Here is a 20,244-nt window from a genome sequence, read left to right as displayed (position 1 = left end):
ATGACTCATGAGAGCTACCATGTAAGTTAGCTAAAGTTTAGCTAAGGCAATAAGAAGTCTAATAGGTTACACCAGTGCGCGTTCTTTCACTGCATGATTCAGTTTATTAAAATGCATTTAGAATGATCACTAAATTCAAGATATGCGGGCAGAAATGTATATATTTATATAATTTCATATAGTTAATCAGTATCACGCGAAGACTGACGTTTTTTCCACCAAAAAGCAGCATGGTTACAATGTGACATTGATTCTATGCAGCAGTTCAATAAACAAGAATTTAATATTAAAACACTTGCGTTTTAGACACAATATTGACTGTTTTTGCTCTATTTCGCCAACAAATATAATTCCAATTTGCATCTCTGAGCAACATGACGGTGTTTTGTTCCTGAATGAATTAACTGTTTAAATGATCGGTTCAATCGCAATGACTCACTTATTAACAGTGACTTGCTGCAGCCTACTGACAGTTTTAATTTCACATTTAAAGTATCTTTTCATTTTTTTTTTATAATTTCAAATATCAATATTCAATGTTTTATGTTTAAAATATCAAAACAGTATTAATGCATTTGTAACTGCAGGTTAAATACATTCATGTCCTGCATTAAACAGTGTGTAAATGCCACTTCTAATGCATCTTCTGTGTTTTCTCTGCATTGCAAAGATGAATTTTGTCAATACTGATTTAATTTGCTTGGTAATAGCCCAAATGACTTATTATTCTAATTGAATGATTCAATTTAAGAATTTGACTGAAAAGATGATGCACACTTTCGAAATGGCTTTATAAAGGTAAAAATGCCCATAAAAGGTAAAAATCAGAACAGGTCGATTTTTGCCTGTCTAATTAATATTCATGAGCCTCTCTTCTGATTGGCCTGTTGTTTTCTGAGTGACGCACGGCCAGGCCAACCACAGGTAACTAGGGTCAGTCGACGTCACAGCTCTGGCTGGAGGGAGCAAAACAAAGAGGAAACTGGAGGCGACCCATTCAAACCAGCGATCACGTGTCATTATTCACCCGTTTGTCGCTTCACACTCCAGTCCAGCAGGAGGCGGAAATGCGCTTTTTACGTTGGTTTTCCTGTCACAGAAAAAAAACACACACACACATCCTGCAGACTGGTGTTCAGATGCAGCAGCTTAATGTTTATCGAATTATCTTCATAACACAACACTAAAACATTATTTTAATATGTCCACGTGTTAAGAGCATCTTTACACTTCAGCTATTCGTCAATAGAACGGTAAGAGACAGCTGCGTTATTCATCTGCATAACACCTGTCGCTAAATCATACTAATAATAACAATAACGAGAATAAAAATAACGAGCAGCTTTAAAAGTGAATATGTCTCAGAGTATGATGTTAGTACATATTATTTAAAGTTGTTTTTATTAATGCTGCTGTATTTCAGTAATAGAGTTCACCATCTGAATGAATGAAGAGAGTTTGATCGTCAGATTCACATTAAACACGATCAGAGCTGATAATGTTCACAGACATGGACTATGAGCTGGAGGAGGACAAACTGTGAGTATCACGAGCATCATCCATCAATAACAAGCAGTACGTTAATATTCATTTGTTTACATGATGTCACATCCTGTGGGGAGAAAATAGACCTCTGTCTGTGTGAAGTCACGCTTATAAATGTCTGAATAGCATTGCATGTTATAAAATAGCATGTAATTGCAATAGAAATAAATTGAATCTAACAGAAAGAAAGCAAAACAAGCAATCTTTTCAAGCAGAACATTGAGGGATCATTGTGTGATGAGATGAGTATTGTGTGCCTTCACTGACAGTCATGTGTGTGATATTGTGTTGTGTCTGTGTCCAGTGGGATTCCCACAGTTCCTGGAACAGTGACTATGAAGAAAGACTCACAGAACCTGATTGGGATCAGTATTGGGGGCGGAGCTCAGTTCTGTCCCTGTCTCTACATCGTACAGGTCAAATATTCACAATCCAACATCATCCTATCAATCACTGTCGCATTCAATAATGATTGTGTGTTTTAGAAGCTATAGAATCTTAGTGTGTTTATAAGGCCAGAACTAAGTGTGTGATTTTTATTTGTGTGGTTTATATTGTTACGTACATTTAGAGTGCACTTCAGAATGAAAAGTTCCTGAAGAATTGCGAATGTTGAAAATGTTTTTTCAACAGATTTCACACAAATTTGGCGTGTGCATATTTTGTGAATGATACCCAGCGTCCAGTTTCCATGTTAAAGTGCTCCGGAAAGGCTTCAATCTATCATGAAATACTCTTTCCATTACTCTTTTTATTCATTGAAGCTCATTTGAGGTGATTTTTGTGCGTTTAGGTGTTTGATAACACTCCGGCCGCTCTGGACGGGACTCTGGCCGCCGGCGATGAGATCACAGGAGTCAATGGCAAACCGGTGAAAGGAAAGACTAAAGTAGAGGTGGCCAAGATGATCCAGGCAGTGCAGGTACAACACTTAAAACATCAACTCAAGTCACGCCAGTTTTATTCCTATAGCAATTTTCACTGATTCAGAGTTTTGTAATGTTAAAGGGGTCATAATATGCTTTTTCACTTTTTCAACTTTAGTTAGTCTGTAATGTTTCTGTTTGAGCATAAAAAATATCTGCAAAGTTACAAAGCTCAAAGTCCACTTCCAAAGTTTATTTAACAGAAATCACTTTTCAAAAACTACAACGAACGACTCGTTTGGACTACAACGCATATTTTCCGGGATTTTTGATAACCTAAAGATCGACGAAATGGATGAGACCTGGTTGAGCTGCACTAGAGAAGGCAACGAGTGTTATCACTATGTCGGAGACACGCTAGCTTTCCCAAGGCAGACGAACTTAGAGTGTTTACAATCATCCAGGTTTAAATCGCGCTCAAATTGATTTGATATTGAGCAGTATTTACACTGAAGCTCACAGGCGGCTATGGTAAGGAGCATGACATTTGGTATTTCAGAAGGCGGGCCTTCATTTGATACAGGAACTATTCGAGCCGTTCATGCCAGACTGGGGAGAGAGGTGTTGTGATAATGTAAAATATGTGAAAAATAATGTGTTTTTCGAACAACCTAGTATGAGAGCCTGTTCTAGTACACCCCCAAAACAAAATCAAGACTTTGTAAAAGAGCATAATAGAACCCCTTTAATGTTTCTGATGTCTTTATAGTCACATTGAGCAGGTTAGAGCTGGATGATAGAATAGTTTATATCAGACGGTATAAACAACAATATACAACAATCACACAACTCTGCTCTTATTTGACATGATTTTAAGTGATTATTGCCACATGACAGTGTTACATCTTTAAGTAATCACTCAATATCAGTTCAATCATTCTATCTTTGGAAATTTCTACAGATTTTGTCGAGATGTAGTTGAGACTGTTATAATTTGTGCATTTTGATTCACTTAAAGCTGCAATTTTGTCAACTTGATTGACTAAAATTTGACATTTACAAATGAAAATGAAAGATCAAAGTATAATGCTTAAGAGTATTGTTAAGTATTACATTTGTGTATCCTTTGTTTGTGTTTTTGGCACGTAAAACATATTGCATGTTAATTTAGTGAATTTATACTTTCCTTTGAGTTTTACAGTGTTAAATGTAGGATATATATATAATATGAATAATTTCATACAACAGTCTGAACTGAAGTCAAACATCACAAGAGCGACATTATCTGTATATCAACATATCAACAAATAATATTGTGACCGATATATCATCAAAGTGAATAATATCTTGTCTCAGATGCACTGCTATGATAAAGACCGTTTGTGTAAAGATCACATGATCTAGACCGGTAATTGTTTTGTACTTGAAGGGTTTATTTTTATGGATGAATGTGTTTGTGATCTGCAGGTTGAAGTCGTGATCCAGTATAACAAACTGCAGGCCGACCCGAAGCAGGGCAAATCTCTGGATATCGGTAAAAACTACCAAACTGTGCTAGCTTTGTGTGTTTGAAGGGATGCAGAAGTGTGTTTCTCTCTGATGAAGTAGCTCATGTGTGTGTGTGTTTGTGTGTGTCAGTGCTGAAGAAGGTGAAGCATCGTCTGGTGGAGAACATGAGTTCAGGAACCGCAGACGCTCTGGGACTCAGCAGAGCCATTCTGTGCAATGGTCAGATCAGTTCCACTATTTAATCACTAATCCAATACAACACTTGTTTCTGCACATATTAAACAACTACAGTACTCATAAATACATCACTATGTAAATTATGAATTATTTTTTCACCTTGCACTAATGAGAACAAGTTCTGTTGCATGACATAATCTTTGCTTGGAAACGCCATCATTGATGTGTGGATATAATGTGTGCCATGAGAAATCAAGCATGTGTGTGTTTGTGTGTTGTAGATGGTCTGGTGAAGAGGCTGGAGGAGCTGGAGAAAACCGCTGAACTTTATAAAGGTGATTCATTCGTACTGTTACTGCATTAAACCAGTGCCTGAGAGAGTTTACTCTGGAAATAATCTGTGTTTGTGTGTGTGTTTAGGACTGATGGAGCACACGAAGAGACTGTTAAGAGCTTTCTATGAGCTCTCGCAGACTCACAGAGGTACAGTAGATTTGTTCATCTTTATTCATCATATGATTCGTTATAGGTTGCTATAAGGAGTTTCTCCTGCTGAAAGTTCGTTTTATTGACCAAAAACTGGTTTGTTTTCAGAATAGACTGGTAAAACATCCCCTTTAAGATGAGATTCTCAAAATGTGTGTCTAGTTACACACACTAACAACATCAGGCCGTGTAGTGGAAGTAATGCTAAGTCTGACCAACAAAACACTCCATAAAATCATCAGATGTGTGATAAAATGTTTGTTTTTCTCTCTCAGCGTTTGGTGACGTGTTTTCCGTCATCGGTGTCCGTGAGCCGCAGGCCGCCGCCAGCGAAGCCTTCGTGAAGTTTGCTGAAGCTCATCGAAACATGGAGAAGTTCGGCATCCAGCTGCTGAAGACCATCAAACCCGTAAGAGAGCAGATCTGAACGAGTTTGTATTCTTACAATGAGATTAATATAGATGAGTGTAGAATAACTGTGACAACGATTAATCGCATCTAAAATAAATGTTTTTGTTTGTGTAATATTTGTCTGTACTGTGTATATTTATTATGTATAAATATACACACACATGCATGAATATATTTAAGAAAAATATGTTGTTTATACATTAAATGTATTTATATATAATATAAATTCTATTAATATAAATGTATACATGTAAATATTTTCAAAATAATATATACTGTATGTGTTTGTATTTATATATACATGATAAATATACACAGTACACATACATATATTATGTAAACAAAAACTTTTATTTAAAAAGTGATTTAGGGATTAATCGCAAATAATCGCTTGACAGCACTACTATGATGTGAAACAACTAAAAGTAACCTAAAAAAATTTACTAAAAATGTTATGTTTAACTGTATGTGACCATTAACTGTTGTCAGAGAGCCATGGACATACAAATTTGTTGTTAAATGATATATTTAACTTAAGATATTAACTTACAATCTAAGGGGCACTTAAAAATAATTATTTTAGCTCAAACCGTGATAAAAGCATTAGCAATTAATCGCAACATGAAAATTTGATACCGGCATATCCCTAGTGCGCATGTGAGACTGTTACTTAAAACTGTGCTTTATGCTGGACAGTATTTATTTATTGCGAGTTGTTCAAATCGCGGTAATCTAATACGGTTTTAATGATAATTAAAAGATGAAACGGTAATACTAACCGTGGGGAATTTTATCATGATATATCGTCAAATCGTTACATCCCTAGGTGTAGAACAGTTGAAAACACAGTGAAACCTTGTGTAAACATTATTTCACGAGACAAATGTAATAAATAATATTAATGCTGTCTGTTTGTCTGTCAGATGCTGCATGATCTGAACACGTATCTGCACAAAGCGATTCCTGATACCAAACTCACCATCCGCAAATACCTGGATGTCAAGTTTGAGTACTTGGTATGAGAACAGCCAGAAGATTCACTCATCGTTGTCTACTGAATTGAGATGTTACATTAACAGAGGGATTTTGAATGTTTATGTTGAAGTTTATTGATGTGTGTTTGTGTTTATTCAGTCGTACTGTCTGAAGGTGAAGGAGATGGATGATGAAGAGTACAGCTGTATCGTAAGTTCACTCACTCTCTCCGCTCATCATTTACTCATTAACTAACCAATAGTCAAACAGTCTAAATCACGAGGGAAATCAGCTCAAGATCATTTGACTCTTAAAGGGCTAGTTCACCCAAAAATGAAAATTACCCCATAAATTACTCACCCTCAAGTCATCCTAGGTGTATATGACTTTCTTCTTTCAGATGAATCCAGTCGGAGTTATATTAAAATTGTCTTTGATCTTTCAAGCTGTTTAATGCCACTCAGCGGGTGTTGCATGCATCAGTCCAAAAGAAGAGAGGAATCCATAAAAAGTGTCTCACACAGCTCCGGGGGGTGAACAAAGGCCTTCTGTAGCAAATCGATGCGTTTTTGTAAAAAAAATATCCATATTCAAAACGTAATAATCAATTTAATCTAGCTTGCGCTCACTGTTGTACACTGGAAGCAGTTCCGGGCAGATGTCGTATGAGGTCAGCGCTGCGCATTCGCCGCTCAGAAGTGACGTACGCGGAAGCGCAGCGGAGAGATCAAAACAAAACAACGGTCACTAATTAGAAGTATAAAACGAGGATTTGTAAAGAAGAATGTCGGAGGATTTCGATATAAGCCAAGAGACCTAGGATGACTTGAGGGTGAGTAATTTATGGGCTAATCTTCATTTTTGGGTGAACTAACCCTTTAATACATTGTTACTGTTTAAACTTCTGTAACCTGTTTACTGATTGTAAAGAGTGTTTTGGAGGTGGAGGATCCAGTTCAGTGTTTGACCCTGATACAGTCCTTCACGCTGATCAGGAATATTTTTTAAATGTCAAAAATTCTGCAATAGAGACATTAAAATGTATCCTGCTGTTTTAGATTTACAATTTAATATGCAATGTTTTTGTTTTAATTCTGTATTATTGCTAACTGATGCCAAAGTGCAAAAGATACACAAATTTTATATTACTGATAAATATGAGGAAATTTAAAAAGAAATGTAAAAAAAATTGTAAAAAGTATGTTCTTACAAATAAATGATACACTCACTTATTTTAAATAGTAAAATAAATATTAAATTATTCAAATGCATTGCAAGATATGCAATATTTTCTGTATTGTTGTTAGATAATATTGCCAGTGTGCCAGATTATTTTAAATAATTATGATTCAACACAATTTTATTACTGCTAATCATGAAAAAGTGCAAAGTTTTAACAAGATTCAGATGTAGGGCTTGATATATCCACATTTAACCCCAATTTGTATAAATATGTTGTATACAAAAATAATTACTGTTAAAGAATGTAAATCATGTCCAAATAATTATGCAGAAAGCATGCAGACTATTGTATGAAAATTAAAATGCATGAACCCTTTTTATACATAAATGCATGTTACGTAATATTGCACATTACATGTTTGATGTGTTGTTGTATAGTAACTAAAGCCAGGCTTTGCTATACATATTACTGTTAATTATATGAAAATGAGCAAAAACTGTTATAAACTGGAAATTTAAAAAAAAAAAAAAATGCTTACTTGCTTATTTAACCCTCTGTGTTTGCGTGTGTTTCAGGCGTTAGGAGACCCGTTGTACCGCGTCAGCACCGGTAACTACGAATACCGTTTAATTCTGCGCTGTCGACAGGAAGCTCGCGCACGATTCGCCAAGATGCGCAAAGACGTTCTGGAGAAAATCGAACTCCTGGACCAGAAACATGGTTTGTTCAGTTGAAAACAAATGCATCACAAAGCATCACATGGTCTGTTTTACAGCGGTTTAACCCTTTCCATTCTCTCTTCAGTCCAGGATATCGTGTTCCAGCTGCAGCGCTTCGTCTCAGGGATGTCGCGCTATTACGACGACTGCTATGCCGTGCTGAAAGAGGCCGACGTGTTCCCCATCGAGGTGGATCTTTCCCGAACCATGATCAACTACAGCGCACAGAGTCTCTCATACGAGGAGGAGGAGGAGGAGGAGGAGGAAGAGACGAGCAGAGGAGGAGGAGAGGACGACGCTCCGCAGACTGAGAACGGAGCTGAGAAACTCATCGACGACGAGTGAGTGAGCGAACGAATGAATTATCAGATGAAATAATAAAGAAATCAATGAAGGGAAAGTGAACGATCTCATTGTGACGGAAAGAACTACAGATTGAGAGAGTATGTTCAATGTAAGATGATTGATAAATAATATGAATAAAAGCATTATATATTACATATTTATATATGATATTTCATATAAAATTTCTATATTGATAAACTAAATTTTCAAATCACTGGTCAGACAGAAACGGAATTACTGGTTGCCATGTTACATACTACAGAATAGAATGTTACCTTTGGTTGCTATGGTGACAGAATTGAAACTTTTAATCAAACATTCTTTGTTTGGAGTCTTTGTACTCTTTGTTTCAAAACATTTCAAATGAACGGGACCTGAAGTTGAGTTGTCTGTGGTTTTGCACAACTTGTGTGAGTTTTTCTCTTTTTTGCCTTTGAAACACTGGATGAATGTCTTTAAAGAGCAGGTCGTATGGTATTTTAAAGTGTCCTAATATTGTGTTGGAGTCCCCTACAACAGGTTTAAATGCATCTAAGGTCAGAAAACGTAATTTCTCAGAATATACATTTAATATTAGAGTCATTTGGCAATGATTTCGAAGCGATTCGTTCCAAGCAAGTTCGGAGCAAACCCCTCCCTTCCATAAGCCTACTCTGCTCTGAATGAGGGGGTAGTTTTGGGGTTATTTAATTTAACTCAGCTGTGTAAATGTGGTTTATGTACATCCTAGAAAGATGAAATGTCTGAAGGTTAGAAAAAAAGTTTGATGAAGAAGAAACCTGCTACCTGTGAGTAAAAATGTAAATCAAACTTGTTTTATGGGCTTCCTCATTAAACGTCTGAGTTTCAGCAATACTTGTGGTGTTTTCCATGTCTGAATGATTCATGTTGGCATGATGAGCAGAAGCTCAGAACCGACTTCTGGCTTTTTTAAATGGATTAACCTCTTTAAAGTGTCTGAATCGGAGGTTTAACGATTAAAATACACAACTTTGGGTTTGAAAATGCACTAATAAACTAAAATTATTTTCTTAAAATTCTGTTTTTAAATAGGTTTCGACTTGCTAATTATTGTTTAATTAAAACTTTTTAAACTTATTAATATTATTGTTTATATTATTAATGGGTTAAAATGTGTGTAACACCCTTCATGAGACAAATGAGCTGTACATGTTATTTTAATTATCAGGCTTTGATTTGTTTTAAATTTGTATTTAAATAAAAGAAAATTCAACTAATTTAGTCCTTCTAAAAAATAACTTGTTTTAAGGGTTTAACTAGTTTACTTTTCATTTACCTAATGTAAATTCAGTTGTTCTCTAGTTCAGATTCTCTTTCAACATTTAGTGCTATGAAAACTCAGAAGTATAATCATTATAAAAACGGCGTCTTACCTTCCAAAAAGTGTTCTTTCACACTGTTTATTTTCAATAAAGTTGAATAGTTTAGGTAGTTTAATAACGTAATTTGTTATAACGACAAATGAATTTCAGTTAAACTTGATTTTACTAGCGTCGAGCGGTCATGATGCCTCACTGGAGTCGGATTGGACGCCTTTATAAGTGTCTCCGCCCCGACACTTGTGTCATCCGCCCCAGTGGCCTAATGGATAAGGCACTGGCCTCCTAAGCCAGGGATTGTGGGTTCGAGTCCCATCTGGGGTGAAACCTGTTTTTCTTTCTTCGATGTCTGTCGGTGTTTATGGTGTCATTCAGTGTGTGTCAGTCGCGTCTTATAAACGTAGTTTCACGTTATCTCGTGTGTATCCGTGAGGATCTCGCCGGGATTTATTCATGTCGTTCTGTCACAAGGAAGCTCTTTGCTGACACACTCCCCACTTTATTTTCAGTTTCTGCGCTTCATGTGACTAAACATCGACACAAACATGAAGAACAGCAGCATTTGTGTTTTAATTCTCGCCTGTTTTGCTGCATCAGCGAGAAGCGACAGTAAGCAACTGGTTTATTTAACCTTGACTTTCATAAAGCTTGTGTTGTTATATCGTGAAGTGAATGTTTTATGTTTAAATGACCATATGTTCAGTGCAAATCCGCGTCTGGTCTCTTTAAAACACTCTGCTTTTGTTTTGCTCATAAGTGTGTTTTAAGTGTGTTAGAGAGGAATTGACTAACGCTGCAGGTTTGTCTATTATAATGATCATGAGCAGCACATGATCATATAAAACTCAATCTGAAACCTGATATGTGACTGCCGTTACTATATGGTTACTTGACAAAGATATCAAGTTGTATGGAAATATAATATTTTCCCACAGAAAGTTGTTGATAGAATAGCAATGCACAAAAATAATAAAATAAAATTATAAAAGGAATTGTATAAATAAATGAATGAGTGAGTGAGTGAGTTTGGAACTTTTAAGATTTATATTTACATTTATGCATTTGCAGGCACTTTTGTCCAAAGCAACTTTTATTTATTAACTTTTATTATTAAAATAAGATTTATTTTAAGTATTTAAAGTAATATTTATTTGAAGTATTAGTTTTAAATAAGAAAAATTGAGAAAACTTTAGTGTGCAAATGTTTGCACCTTAACAATAAGGTTAATTCGTTAACATTAAGTAGCTACATTAGTAAACATGAACTAACAATGAAGAATACTTCTAAATCATTTATTAATCAGATTTTTTATTATAGCATTCACTGATACATTATTAAAATTATTTTAGTATCTGTTAATATTAATTGATCTGAGCTGACATGAACTAACAATGAACACTTCATTAAATTGTTACCAAAGATGAATAAATACTGTAACACGTGTAATGTTCATTGTTGAGATTTTTCAGAAATTAAGATAAAATGTTCAGTGTTGTTTCAGGCACATTATCTTTAATTGAAAACCGACTAAGTGTGTTTTATTATTTTATAGCTTTTATTTAAAATTCACTTAATGAATGTAGATTCATTTTCTTAGCTAAAAGGTCGTCTGCAAATAAGTATTAATTTCTCATTTCACATCCTGAAAAAGAGTTCCTCTTGTGGTTTAAATGGCGTAAAGTATTTTTAAGGAAGTAGCAGACGCCCACATGAGTCATACGAATCACAACATTATTTCTGTGCTTCATTTTCATATAATGTCATGTGTTTCTGTGTGTGTTTAATCCAGAGCTGCTGAAGGCCACAGCATACTGGGACTCGACCCATAAGGCCGTTCTGCTGAAGGAGGGTGTCCTGGACCCGCAGGGCGACGCGTACGGTTACTATAATGACACGCTGACGTCGACGGGATGGGGCGTGCTGGAGATCCGCGCTGGATACGGACAGACGGCGGAGCCGGACGACGTCACCATGTTCATAGCAGGATATCTGGAGGGTTTCCTCACCGCGCCGTGAGTGTCTGTAACACCAGACCATCTTCATCTGCTCAAGCCTTCAAGCCTTGAACAACCCGTTTCATTCAGATGTTGTGAAGGCCAATCGTTTCCTAATTTTTATTCCAAAATCATTTCCTGCAACATCGTTTCCTGTTTCTGTGAAGTGCACTTATGTTAGTTTCTTGCACTAAAAACTGTCAGTTAATTCCGTTATTCATGATCATTTAACACCTCCTTTCTGACCCTTACTATTTAAACAGTTTGTTTCTGCTACAATCACACTTAGTCATATGTAAATGAGCCCTCGGGTGATTGGCAAGCCTTTTTGCATGTATTAATGATTGCATTCAGGTTTGGGTTCATGTTTTAGTTGTTCAATAACAGGTTTCTCAAGCAGGGTTATAATCATTAAAGGGGTCATATGATGCGATTTGCACACCTCGCTTTTTAGACCGATGAGCTTTGTAAAAATCGACGCGTTTCAAAAAGGCGGGGCATAGAGGAGAAATAATAATGTACAGTATGTGGAAAATAATGTGTTTTTTTAACTTTAAACCGCATAAACACATTTCATTACACCAAATACACAAAATAATGTTCTTTTTAGCAGCATCATATGACCCCTTTAACTACAACTAAAACTATTTTTTTTTTAAATGCTATTTATTCAAATGAAGCTGAAATAATCTTAAATATGAGATGGAAAATGTTGAAATGAAAAATAGAAATGTTGCCTTGGCGACTAACTGAACTAAAACTAAAATTAATCCAACCAACTAAATAACTAAATAGATAAATAAATAACAATGGCTAAAGCAACTTTGGGTGTGAAATTCTGACTGTTTTCACAGTTTATCAGTATTAGAATTATTAAAAAATATGAATATTGATTTTTCAAAATTTTGTTTATTTGGGCAAAAATGTAGTTTTAAAAAGTAATTTTCTTGAGTTTGATATGAGTGGAGAAAAGTAAGATTAATAGTAATAACCTTAAGCACTAAAATGACTGGAAATAAATAAAATTAAAAGTGAAACTAAAACTATTTTTTTTACTCATTTCTAAATGAATAGAACTAAAAATAAAACTAAACTGTAATACTACTAAAAAAAATGACAAAAAACACTAAACTAAAATTAATAAAAAGTTATATAGACATTAAAAAAAAAAAAATGGCACAGCAAAATTACAAAAAATTAAACAAAAGTTTAAATGAAAACTGAAAATATAATAAAGTATATAAATGATATTATATGTTATGTATAATAATGTAAAATAATATAGCTATTAGTTATAGTGATGATATAAAATAATATAGCATATAAGCATCGTCTGTTTGATTACGTCTTTAATTGATTTTTCCGTACATTTCTGCCATATGTACATTAACTGACAGTCACCACTGATAAGCTACCACTAAATATTGTAGAAACTTAATTTGCTGTAAAGTTGCTTTGCAACAATTTGTATCGTGAAAAGTGCTGTACAAATAAACTTGAATTGAATTGAATATAAATAATACTAAAACAACACTGTTCTCAATCGGATGTATGATGTTTGATTTGGGTTGTCAGTTTATTTTAGCTAAAATGTAGAACTTGTATTTTTGTTATGAGTGAGTAATAATAGTGACTGTTGTGTTTTGTGTTTCAGGCAGATTTTCGATCATTACACCAACATGTATCCGCAGCTGATCCAGAATCCCAAAACACTGGTGACTGTGAAGCGCTTCATGGCGTGAGTGACGCTCCTCTGTGTGTGTGTGTGTGTGTGTGTGTGTGTGTGTGTTCATCTGCGTTTGCTCAGAACAGGACGTGTTGATCGTGTGTGTTGTTTTGTAGTAAGCAGGACGAGTGGTCTCGGCGTCAGGTGAAGCGTAACACCACTGATCCTCTGTGGATTCACACGGGTCTGATTCTGGCGCAGCTGGACGGACTGCAGGCCAGAGTCACCGACTGGGCCAAACAACACGGGAGGACGGTGAGACGAGGAAGAGCAGCTCATCCTCACATACTTTTCTCATAGTTTTTGTCTGTTTTATTAGGGCTGCATTTCTTTTTATTTTCTCTATGTCCTACTTTACAAATTACGACAGCGTTTTAGTGCCACGTAAAAAAAAAAAACTAAAATAATGAGATTGAAGTCGTAATATTTTGAGAATAAAGTCAAAATTACGTGAATAAAGCCGAAATATTTCGAGAATAAAGTCTAAATATTTCGAGAATAAAGTCAAAAAGTTTTGAGAATAAAGTCAAAATGTTTCGAGATTAAAGTCGAAATTACGAGAATTAAATTGTAGCAATTAAAGTTATAATATTTTGAGGGGATAGCCTATATTGCGCATGCAAATGGCCCAGATTGGGAGCACCAGGAGAAGCTGCCAGGTCACCGGAATTGATTTGAATCTATGTTGGATTATCAGCAGAAATCATACCATGTGTTATTCTCGCAGGGACAGTATGCTGCTTGGAAATAATATTTCACGTCTTCGATTGCAATCTTTATTTGTAGTGCGCCAGCCACCCAATAACAGCAATACACTTTAAGTGCTTTTGGTACTTTTAATATAAAACAAAGTCTCATCTTTTAAAATCTGTCAGTTTTATAGCGAAATACAAACAATGTGTCTTTCAATAATGTGTTTTTCATGCTCTTTAATGTGGCATGACAGATCGCTGTATTTATATGAATTAATTCATTAAATTATACTGTTTTCTTTTTGAAAATTCCAGCACCTACTCCGCAAAAACATCTGTGGCATCCAACCTTTCATTCCTCTAATGTTCTGTATTTAATTAAAAACAACAATAAAACGTTCAAAGGTTGAAGTGGGCTCCAAGTTATTGTTGTCTTTTCTGAGGTATATAACATTAAGTGACTATTCACGAGCTGTTTTATTCACAGTATAATACAGTAAATGATTGGAAATATTTCACCGCTTCAAATCCATTCATTATTTGTAACGCGCCAGTAATCGCAATAAGCTTTGTGCTTTGTTGCTATAAGACAGCTCAGCTTCCAAATTCTGTCCATTTTATCACGAAATACAAATTATGAATGTGTTTTTCCTCTTTATTTCAAGTTATAGCATGATATAAACTTGAAGGAACATCAGAAGGCATGGAAAAAACAGTATAGCCTAATTTAATGAAACGGATGTCTCATTGTAATCGGAAATATGATTGATTCACATGCCGCTTAAACTGAGGCAAATACAACTATAAAACTGACAGAATTTGAAAGCTGAGGCTTTGGAATTTCTCCCGGTGCTCCCCATCCGGCCCATTTGCATGCGCAATATAGGCTATACTGTCAAAATATAATAACTTTAATCTACGGTTGCACGATTATGACAAAAATCATAATTGTCGATTATTCCCTTGAAACTGTAATTTTACGATTATCACAATTTACATTGAATTATGTTTATACCATTGTTTGATGCAACTGCATGCCGTATTTGTTATATGAAAATAAGCTGAAAACACTCTAACTGAAAAACCTTTAGTGCTTTTCAATAGTATTAAGCCTCAAATGTCAAATATACATCGGATTGGTTTCTTCTTTAAATTATAAAAAAAAAGTAAAAATTTGAATGGTATTATAATGTTATACTAAAAATAAACAATGGAAAAACCCTTAAGATAACATGTAGAAAGAAAAAAAAACATATCTTAAGCGTGCAGAATAACATAAGTGGACTTTGAACGATTAATTGCCGCTTTGAACGATTACGTAATTGTGGCATCCATAATTGTAATCGCGATTAGAAATTCGATTAATTGTGCAGCCCTACTTTAATCTCATAAATGCTACGACTTAATTCTCATAATTTTGACTTTATTCTCAAAATACTACGACTTTAACCTCGTAATCTTAGTTTTTTTCTTTTTTTACGTGCCACTAAAACGCTGTCGTAACAAATTACTTGAATATCTACAGTAAAAATATCTTTTTATTAAGACTATTTCCGTAATTTTTTCCCTTTTTTTTTTTTGCTTTAAAATGAAAAAAAAAAATCTTACTATGAAAACGAGTTAAATGGTTAAAAAATAGTTTATTGTTCTTTTATTAAGGATCAATTTCCTTTTTCTCCTGTATCTTTAAAAATGACGCAAACATTTAGGAAACGTTTTTTATTTGTTTTATGAAGGTTCTGTTTCCTTTATTTTTCCTATTTATTCATCTGGGTTTTTTTTTTTTTTTTTTAAAGTAATTTAAACATGTAAAAAGTTTTTAAGGCTCAATTTCCATTATTTGACTTAAATGTATTTTAATTGTCTTATTTCTTACATTAAAATACCATAAACATTTAAAAAGAGTTTCAACGGATTTCACAGTGTTTCACCGAAAACAAAACAAAGAAAATTATTTTTCATAAATACAATTCTGCAGTTTATTTAAGTGAAGGTCTGTTAGTACTAGTCAGTGTGTTTGTATCTCGTCTCTGAATCGTGTTTGCATCTGTAGAAGCTGAAGCTGGTCTTGATCAGGCATTTACTCCTGTCTCTCTCTGTAGCCTCTGTCCCAGTTTGCTATTCAGTTCCTGAATGCGGTCGGTGATCTGCTGGATCTGATCCCAGCGCTGGTTCCCGGCAGGACGTCCGGCTTTAAGCAGTATAAAGCTCCTCCGATGGGACACTGCTCTGCGCTCATAAAGGTACCAAACAACATCATGATATTTGACGTCAAGAGACAGCGGATGTGATGGTTTCTCTCATCTGCTGTGTGTTTCAGATGTTGCCCGGCTTTGAGAACCTGTTGTTCGCTCACTCCAGCTGGTACACATACGCTGCCACCATTCGCATCTACAAACACTGGGACTTCAGACTGAACGAGCCGCATACAGCCACCGGAAGACTCTCCTTCAGCAGCTACCCTGGTACACACACACACATACATTCATTCGCTTACTCTCTCACTCATAAATTGATTCATTCATTCACTCGCTCATTCACTCACTTTCTCTCTCATTCATTCATTCATTCACTCATTTATTCACTTACTAAATCATTCATTGAGTCATTAATTAATTAATTCATTCATGCATGCATGCATTCACTCACTCATTCACGCATTGAGTCATTCACTCATTTATTTATTCATTCATTCACTCATTCACTCATTGAGTCATTAGTTTATTCATGCACTCATTCATTTATTCATTCATTCATCCGTTCGCTCCTTCACTAACTCATTCATTCATTTACTCGCTCACCTATTTGCTTATTCATTCATTCACTCACTCGCTCACTCATTAATTGATTCACTCACTCATTCTCTTGTTCACTCATTTGCTCATACATTCACTCATTAATTCGCTTATTCATTCATTCACTCACTCATTCTCTCACTTACACATTCATTCACTCATTCATTCATTCACTCACTCACTTACTCATTCATTTGCTTACTCACAAATTCATTCACTCACTCATTCACTTGCTTATTCATTAATTCACTCACTCACTCACTCATTAATTCACTTGCTCACTCATTCATTCATTCTTTTATTCATTCATACACTCATTCATTCGCTTATTCATTCACTCAGTCGCTCACTCATTCATTTACTTGCTTGCTTGCTCATTCATTAATTTACTCACTCATTCTCTCACTCGCACATTCATTCACTCGCTCACTCATTCATTTGCTTATTTATTCACTCACTCGATCACTCATTCATTCTCTTTCTCAGTCACTCATCCATTCGCTTATTAATTCACTCATTCGCTTGCCCGCTCATTCATTCAGTCACTCACTCACTCATTCTCTCACTCACTCAATTATTCACTCAGTCATTTATTCACTTGCTCAGTCATTCATTCACTCACTCATTCATTCACTCCCTCGCTCACTCACTCACTCATTCATTCACCCACTTGCTCACTCAATTGTTAAATTTCTCACTCAATTATTTGCTCATTCATTCGCTTGCTCATTCATTCATTCACTCACTCACTCATTCACTTGATCACTCATTCATTCACTCGCTCACTCAATCATTCGTTCACTCATTCATTCACTTGCTCACCCATTCATTCACTCACTTGCTCATTAATTCGCACACTTTCTCATTCAATTATTAATTTGCTCACTCATTCTTTCACTCACACACTCATTCATTCATTCATTTCTTCACTTATTCATTCACTCATACTCATTCACACACTCACTCATTTCACTCTTTTTTTTTTTTGTTATTTATAATGTACTGCTTTTAAAGTAGTAGGGCAGTGTGCATTGTGTAGTTTTTAATATTGAATTCATGTATAATTTAGTGTTTGTACAGTAGTAGGCAGTTTGTCGTTTCTGCAGCATGTGAATGTGTGTTTAGGGTTTCTGGTGTCTCTGGATGATTTCTATCTGCTGGGCAGCAGTCTAATGATGACTCAGACCACCAATAACGTCTTCAACACCTCGCTGTACTCCTACATCACTCCTGCCAGCCTGTTATCCTGGCAGAGGGTTCGACTGGCACACGCACTGGCAAACACTGGAGAGCAGTGGGCCAAAACCTTCTCCAGATACAACTCTGGTCAGAAATCAACATTCACTTATTTGCAGCTGCTGATCTGCTGATGTTTTGTTGTGTTTTTGGCTTTTGTGAGTGTTCGGTCTGGACTCTGCTCTGTCATGTGTGTTTTTGTGATCCTGTGCTGTATCTGTCGCTCAGGGACGTATAATAACTAGTATATGGTTGTGGATGTGAGTAAAGTGCATCTGGGCAACAGTCTGGAGGATGGAGCGCTGACTGTAGTCGAGCAGATCCCGGGACTGGTGGAGTATTCAGACCAGACGCAGGTGCTGCGCAGAGGTCAGACTGCAGTAGACTTCACTTTCATTTCATTTTGACTTTGGAGTGAAATAAAACCTGTAAATGTTGTACATCTGCTACTATAGTAACTGTTTGTGTCTACAGGTTACTGGCCGTCCTACAATGTGCCATTCCACCGTAAGATCTATGATCTGAGTGGTTACGAGGAGATGTGGAAGGAGTACGGCGAGGATTTTTCCTACGACCTTTGCTCTCGTGCCAAGATCTTCCGCCGTGACCAGTCTTCCGTCAGTGACCTGAACTCCCTTAAACACATCATGAGATACAACGGTAAATTAATAGTCACAACATTTACTAACTCCTGACGATGTCACTTATAGAATAGGACAGTATCGTTGATGTACTGTGTTAGTTTTTATTAATATTTTAAATACATTTTTATGTTAGTTTTGTCCCTTTATTAATCTTACATTTTTTTCATATATCATTTTTATTAATTTATTCATGTTAGTTTAACTTGAAATACTAAAATAAATTAAAATGAGAACGATGCAAGCTTAAGTTTTAGTTTTGGGATTATCAATGTCTATATAGTGTTTGTTCATTTTTGTTTGTACAGTTTTTATACATTTTTATTTTAGTTTTAGTTAATTTATGAGAAATGTTGCTTTGTAATTAGTAGAAATAAAATAAGTTCAAGTTATTTTATTTCAAGTAACTAAAACCATTTATTATGGTTTTAGGTTTGATTAATGGTAATAACCCTGGTCGTATCAAAAAAAAAAAAAAAGAGATTACAATTAACCTAATACGTTTTAGTTCTAGTACTTTGTTGTTCATTTTCGACAGTCACAGTAAAGTAATACAATTAAAACATAATAGCTTATTTCAGTTTGATTGAATTTAATTGATTCCATAGAAATAAATAAAAAATAATTAAACGTTGGTTTTCGTTTTAGTTAACAATATCATCACTGGACATATCTCCAAAAAAACAAACAAATAAATAATTAAATAAGCTAATATATTTTATTTCATTGTTCACTTATATGGGAGCCCATTTCCGCCACTGAGAAAAAGAAAAAAAAAGAATGTGATTGCGACTTTTTATCTCACAATTTTGACATTTTTTCTTGCAATTGCGAGTTTTCATCTCGCAATTCTGACTTTTTTCTCAGAATTGTGAGATATAAACTCACAATTGCAAGTTATAAAGTCAGAATTGTGGGATATAAACTCGCAATTCTGACTTTTCACAGTTGCGAGTTTGTATCTCGCAATTCTGACTTTTTTTTCTTCTCAGAATTGTGAGATATAAAGTTATAAAGTCCAGTTCTGAGGAGAAAAAAAGACTGATACGTTCATAAAGTCAGAATTGCCCGTTTATATCTCGCACATTTGACTTCATTTCCCACAATTGCAAGTTTATATCTCACAATTCTGAGAAAAAAAGCCAGAATTGTGAGATAAAAAGTCACCATTACCTTTTTTTTTGTTGTTGTTGTTGTTTATTCAGTGGTGGAAACAGGCTTCCATATACTTATGAAAAAAATACTACAGGTAAAACATTATATATGCACAATTTTGTAGTTTTATTTCAAGTGACTATTTTACTGTTTTAGATTCAGTTAACACTAATATCCCTGGCCATATCTACAAAAAAAACATTGAAATGAAATAAGCTAATGTACTATTTTATGGTTAACTTATGATGGTAAAATAAATAATTAATTATGTACTACAATTAAAACATAATAGCTTATTTTAGTTTGTTTTGAAGTTTCCATTGGAATAAATAAAAATAAATAGCAAAAAATAAATAAATAAATAAAATAAAATAAATAAATATATATATATCAGGGCTGTACGTTAACTTTTTTTTCACATAGCACTGGTGCTACAGAGGTTGAAAGT

The 20,244-nt window shown here is 34.9% G+C and overlaps 1 protein-coding gene, 1 non-coding gene and 1 pseudogene across 3 annotated transcripts; all 3 read left to right on the top strand.

The window, feature by feature from the left end:
• Positions 1–1,105: 1,105 nt before the first annotated feature.
• LOC107745541 (protein interacting with prkca 1) lies at positions 1,106–8,294 on the top strand. Of its 2 annotated transcripts, none has more exons than XM_016559437.1 (13): positions 1,106–1,253; positions 1,470–1,539; positions 1,850–1,961; positions 2,339–2,467; positions 3,879–3,945; positions 4,050–4,139; positions 4,379–4,432; positions 4,518–4,580; positions 4,859–4,992; positions 5,918–6,010; positions 6,129–6,179; positions 7,728–7,872; positions 7,957–8,294. In XM_016559437.1, the coding sequence occupies exons 2-13, from the start codon at positions 1,499–1,501 to the stop codon at positions 8,214–8,216; spliced, it is 1,239 nt and encodes a 412-aa protein (XP_016414923.1). In that variant the 5' UTR covers positions 1,106–1,253; positions 1,470–1,498; the 3' UTR covers positions 8,217–8,294. The 2 variants fall into 2 exon arrangements, with proteins under 2 accessions (XP_016414923.1, XP_016414922.1); XM_016559436.1 differs by having other exon boundaries at positions 1,424–1,539.
• A 1,513-nt stretch (positions 8,295–9,807) lies between these two features.
• Positions 9,808–9,880, top strand: trnar-ccu (transfer RNA arginine (anticodon CCU)). Its single transcript has one exon. It is a non-coding gene; the product is annotated as a tRNA-Arg (tRNA).
• LOC107745535 (phospholipase B-like 1) overlaps positions 9,847–20,244 on the top strand; it is a 13,834-nt pseudogene continuing 3,436 nt past the window's right edge.

This window comes from Sinocyclocheilus rhinocerous, unplaced genomic scaffold, assembly GCF_001515625.1.
Source record: "Sinocyclocheilus rhinocerous isolate Xijiao unplaced genomic scaffold, SAMN03320098_v1.1 scaffold1159, whole genome shotgun sequence".
NCBI classification, from domain to species: domain Eukaryota; kingdom Metazoa; phylum Chordata; class Actinopteri; order Cypriniformes; family Cyprinidae; genus Sinocyclocheilus; species Sinocyclocheilus rhinocerous.
This window is presented reverse-complemented; position numbering and strand designations above follow the sequence as displayed.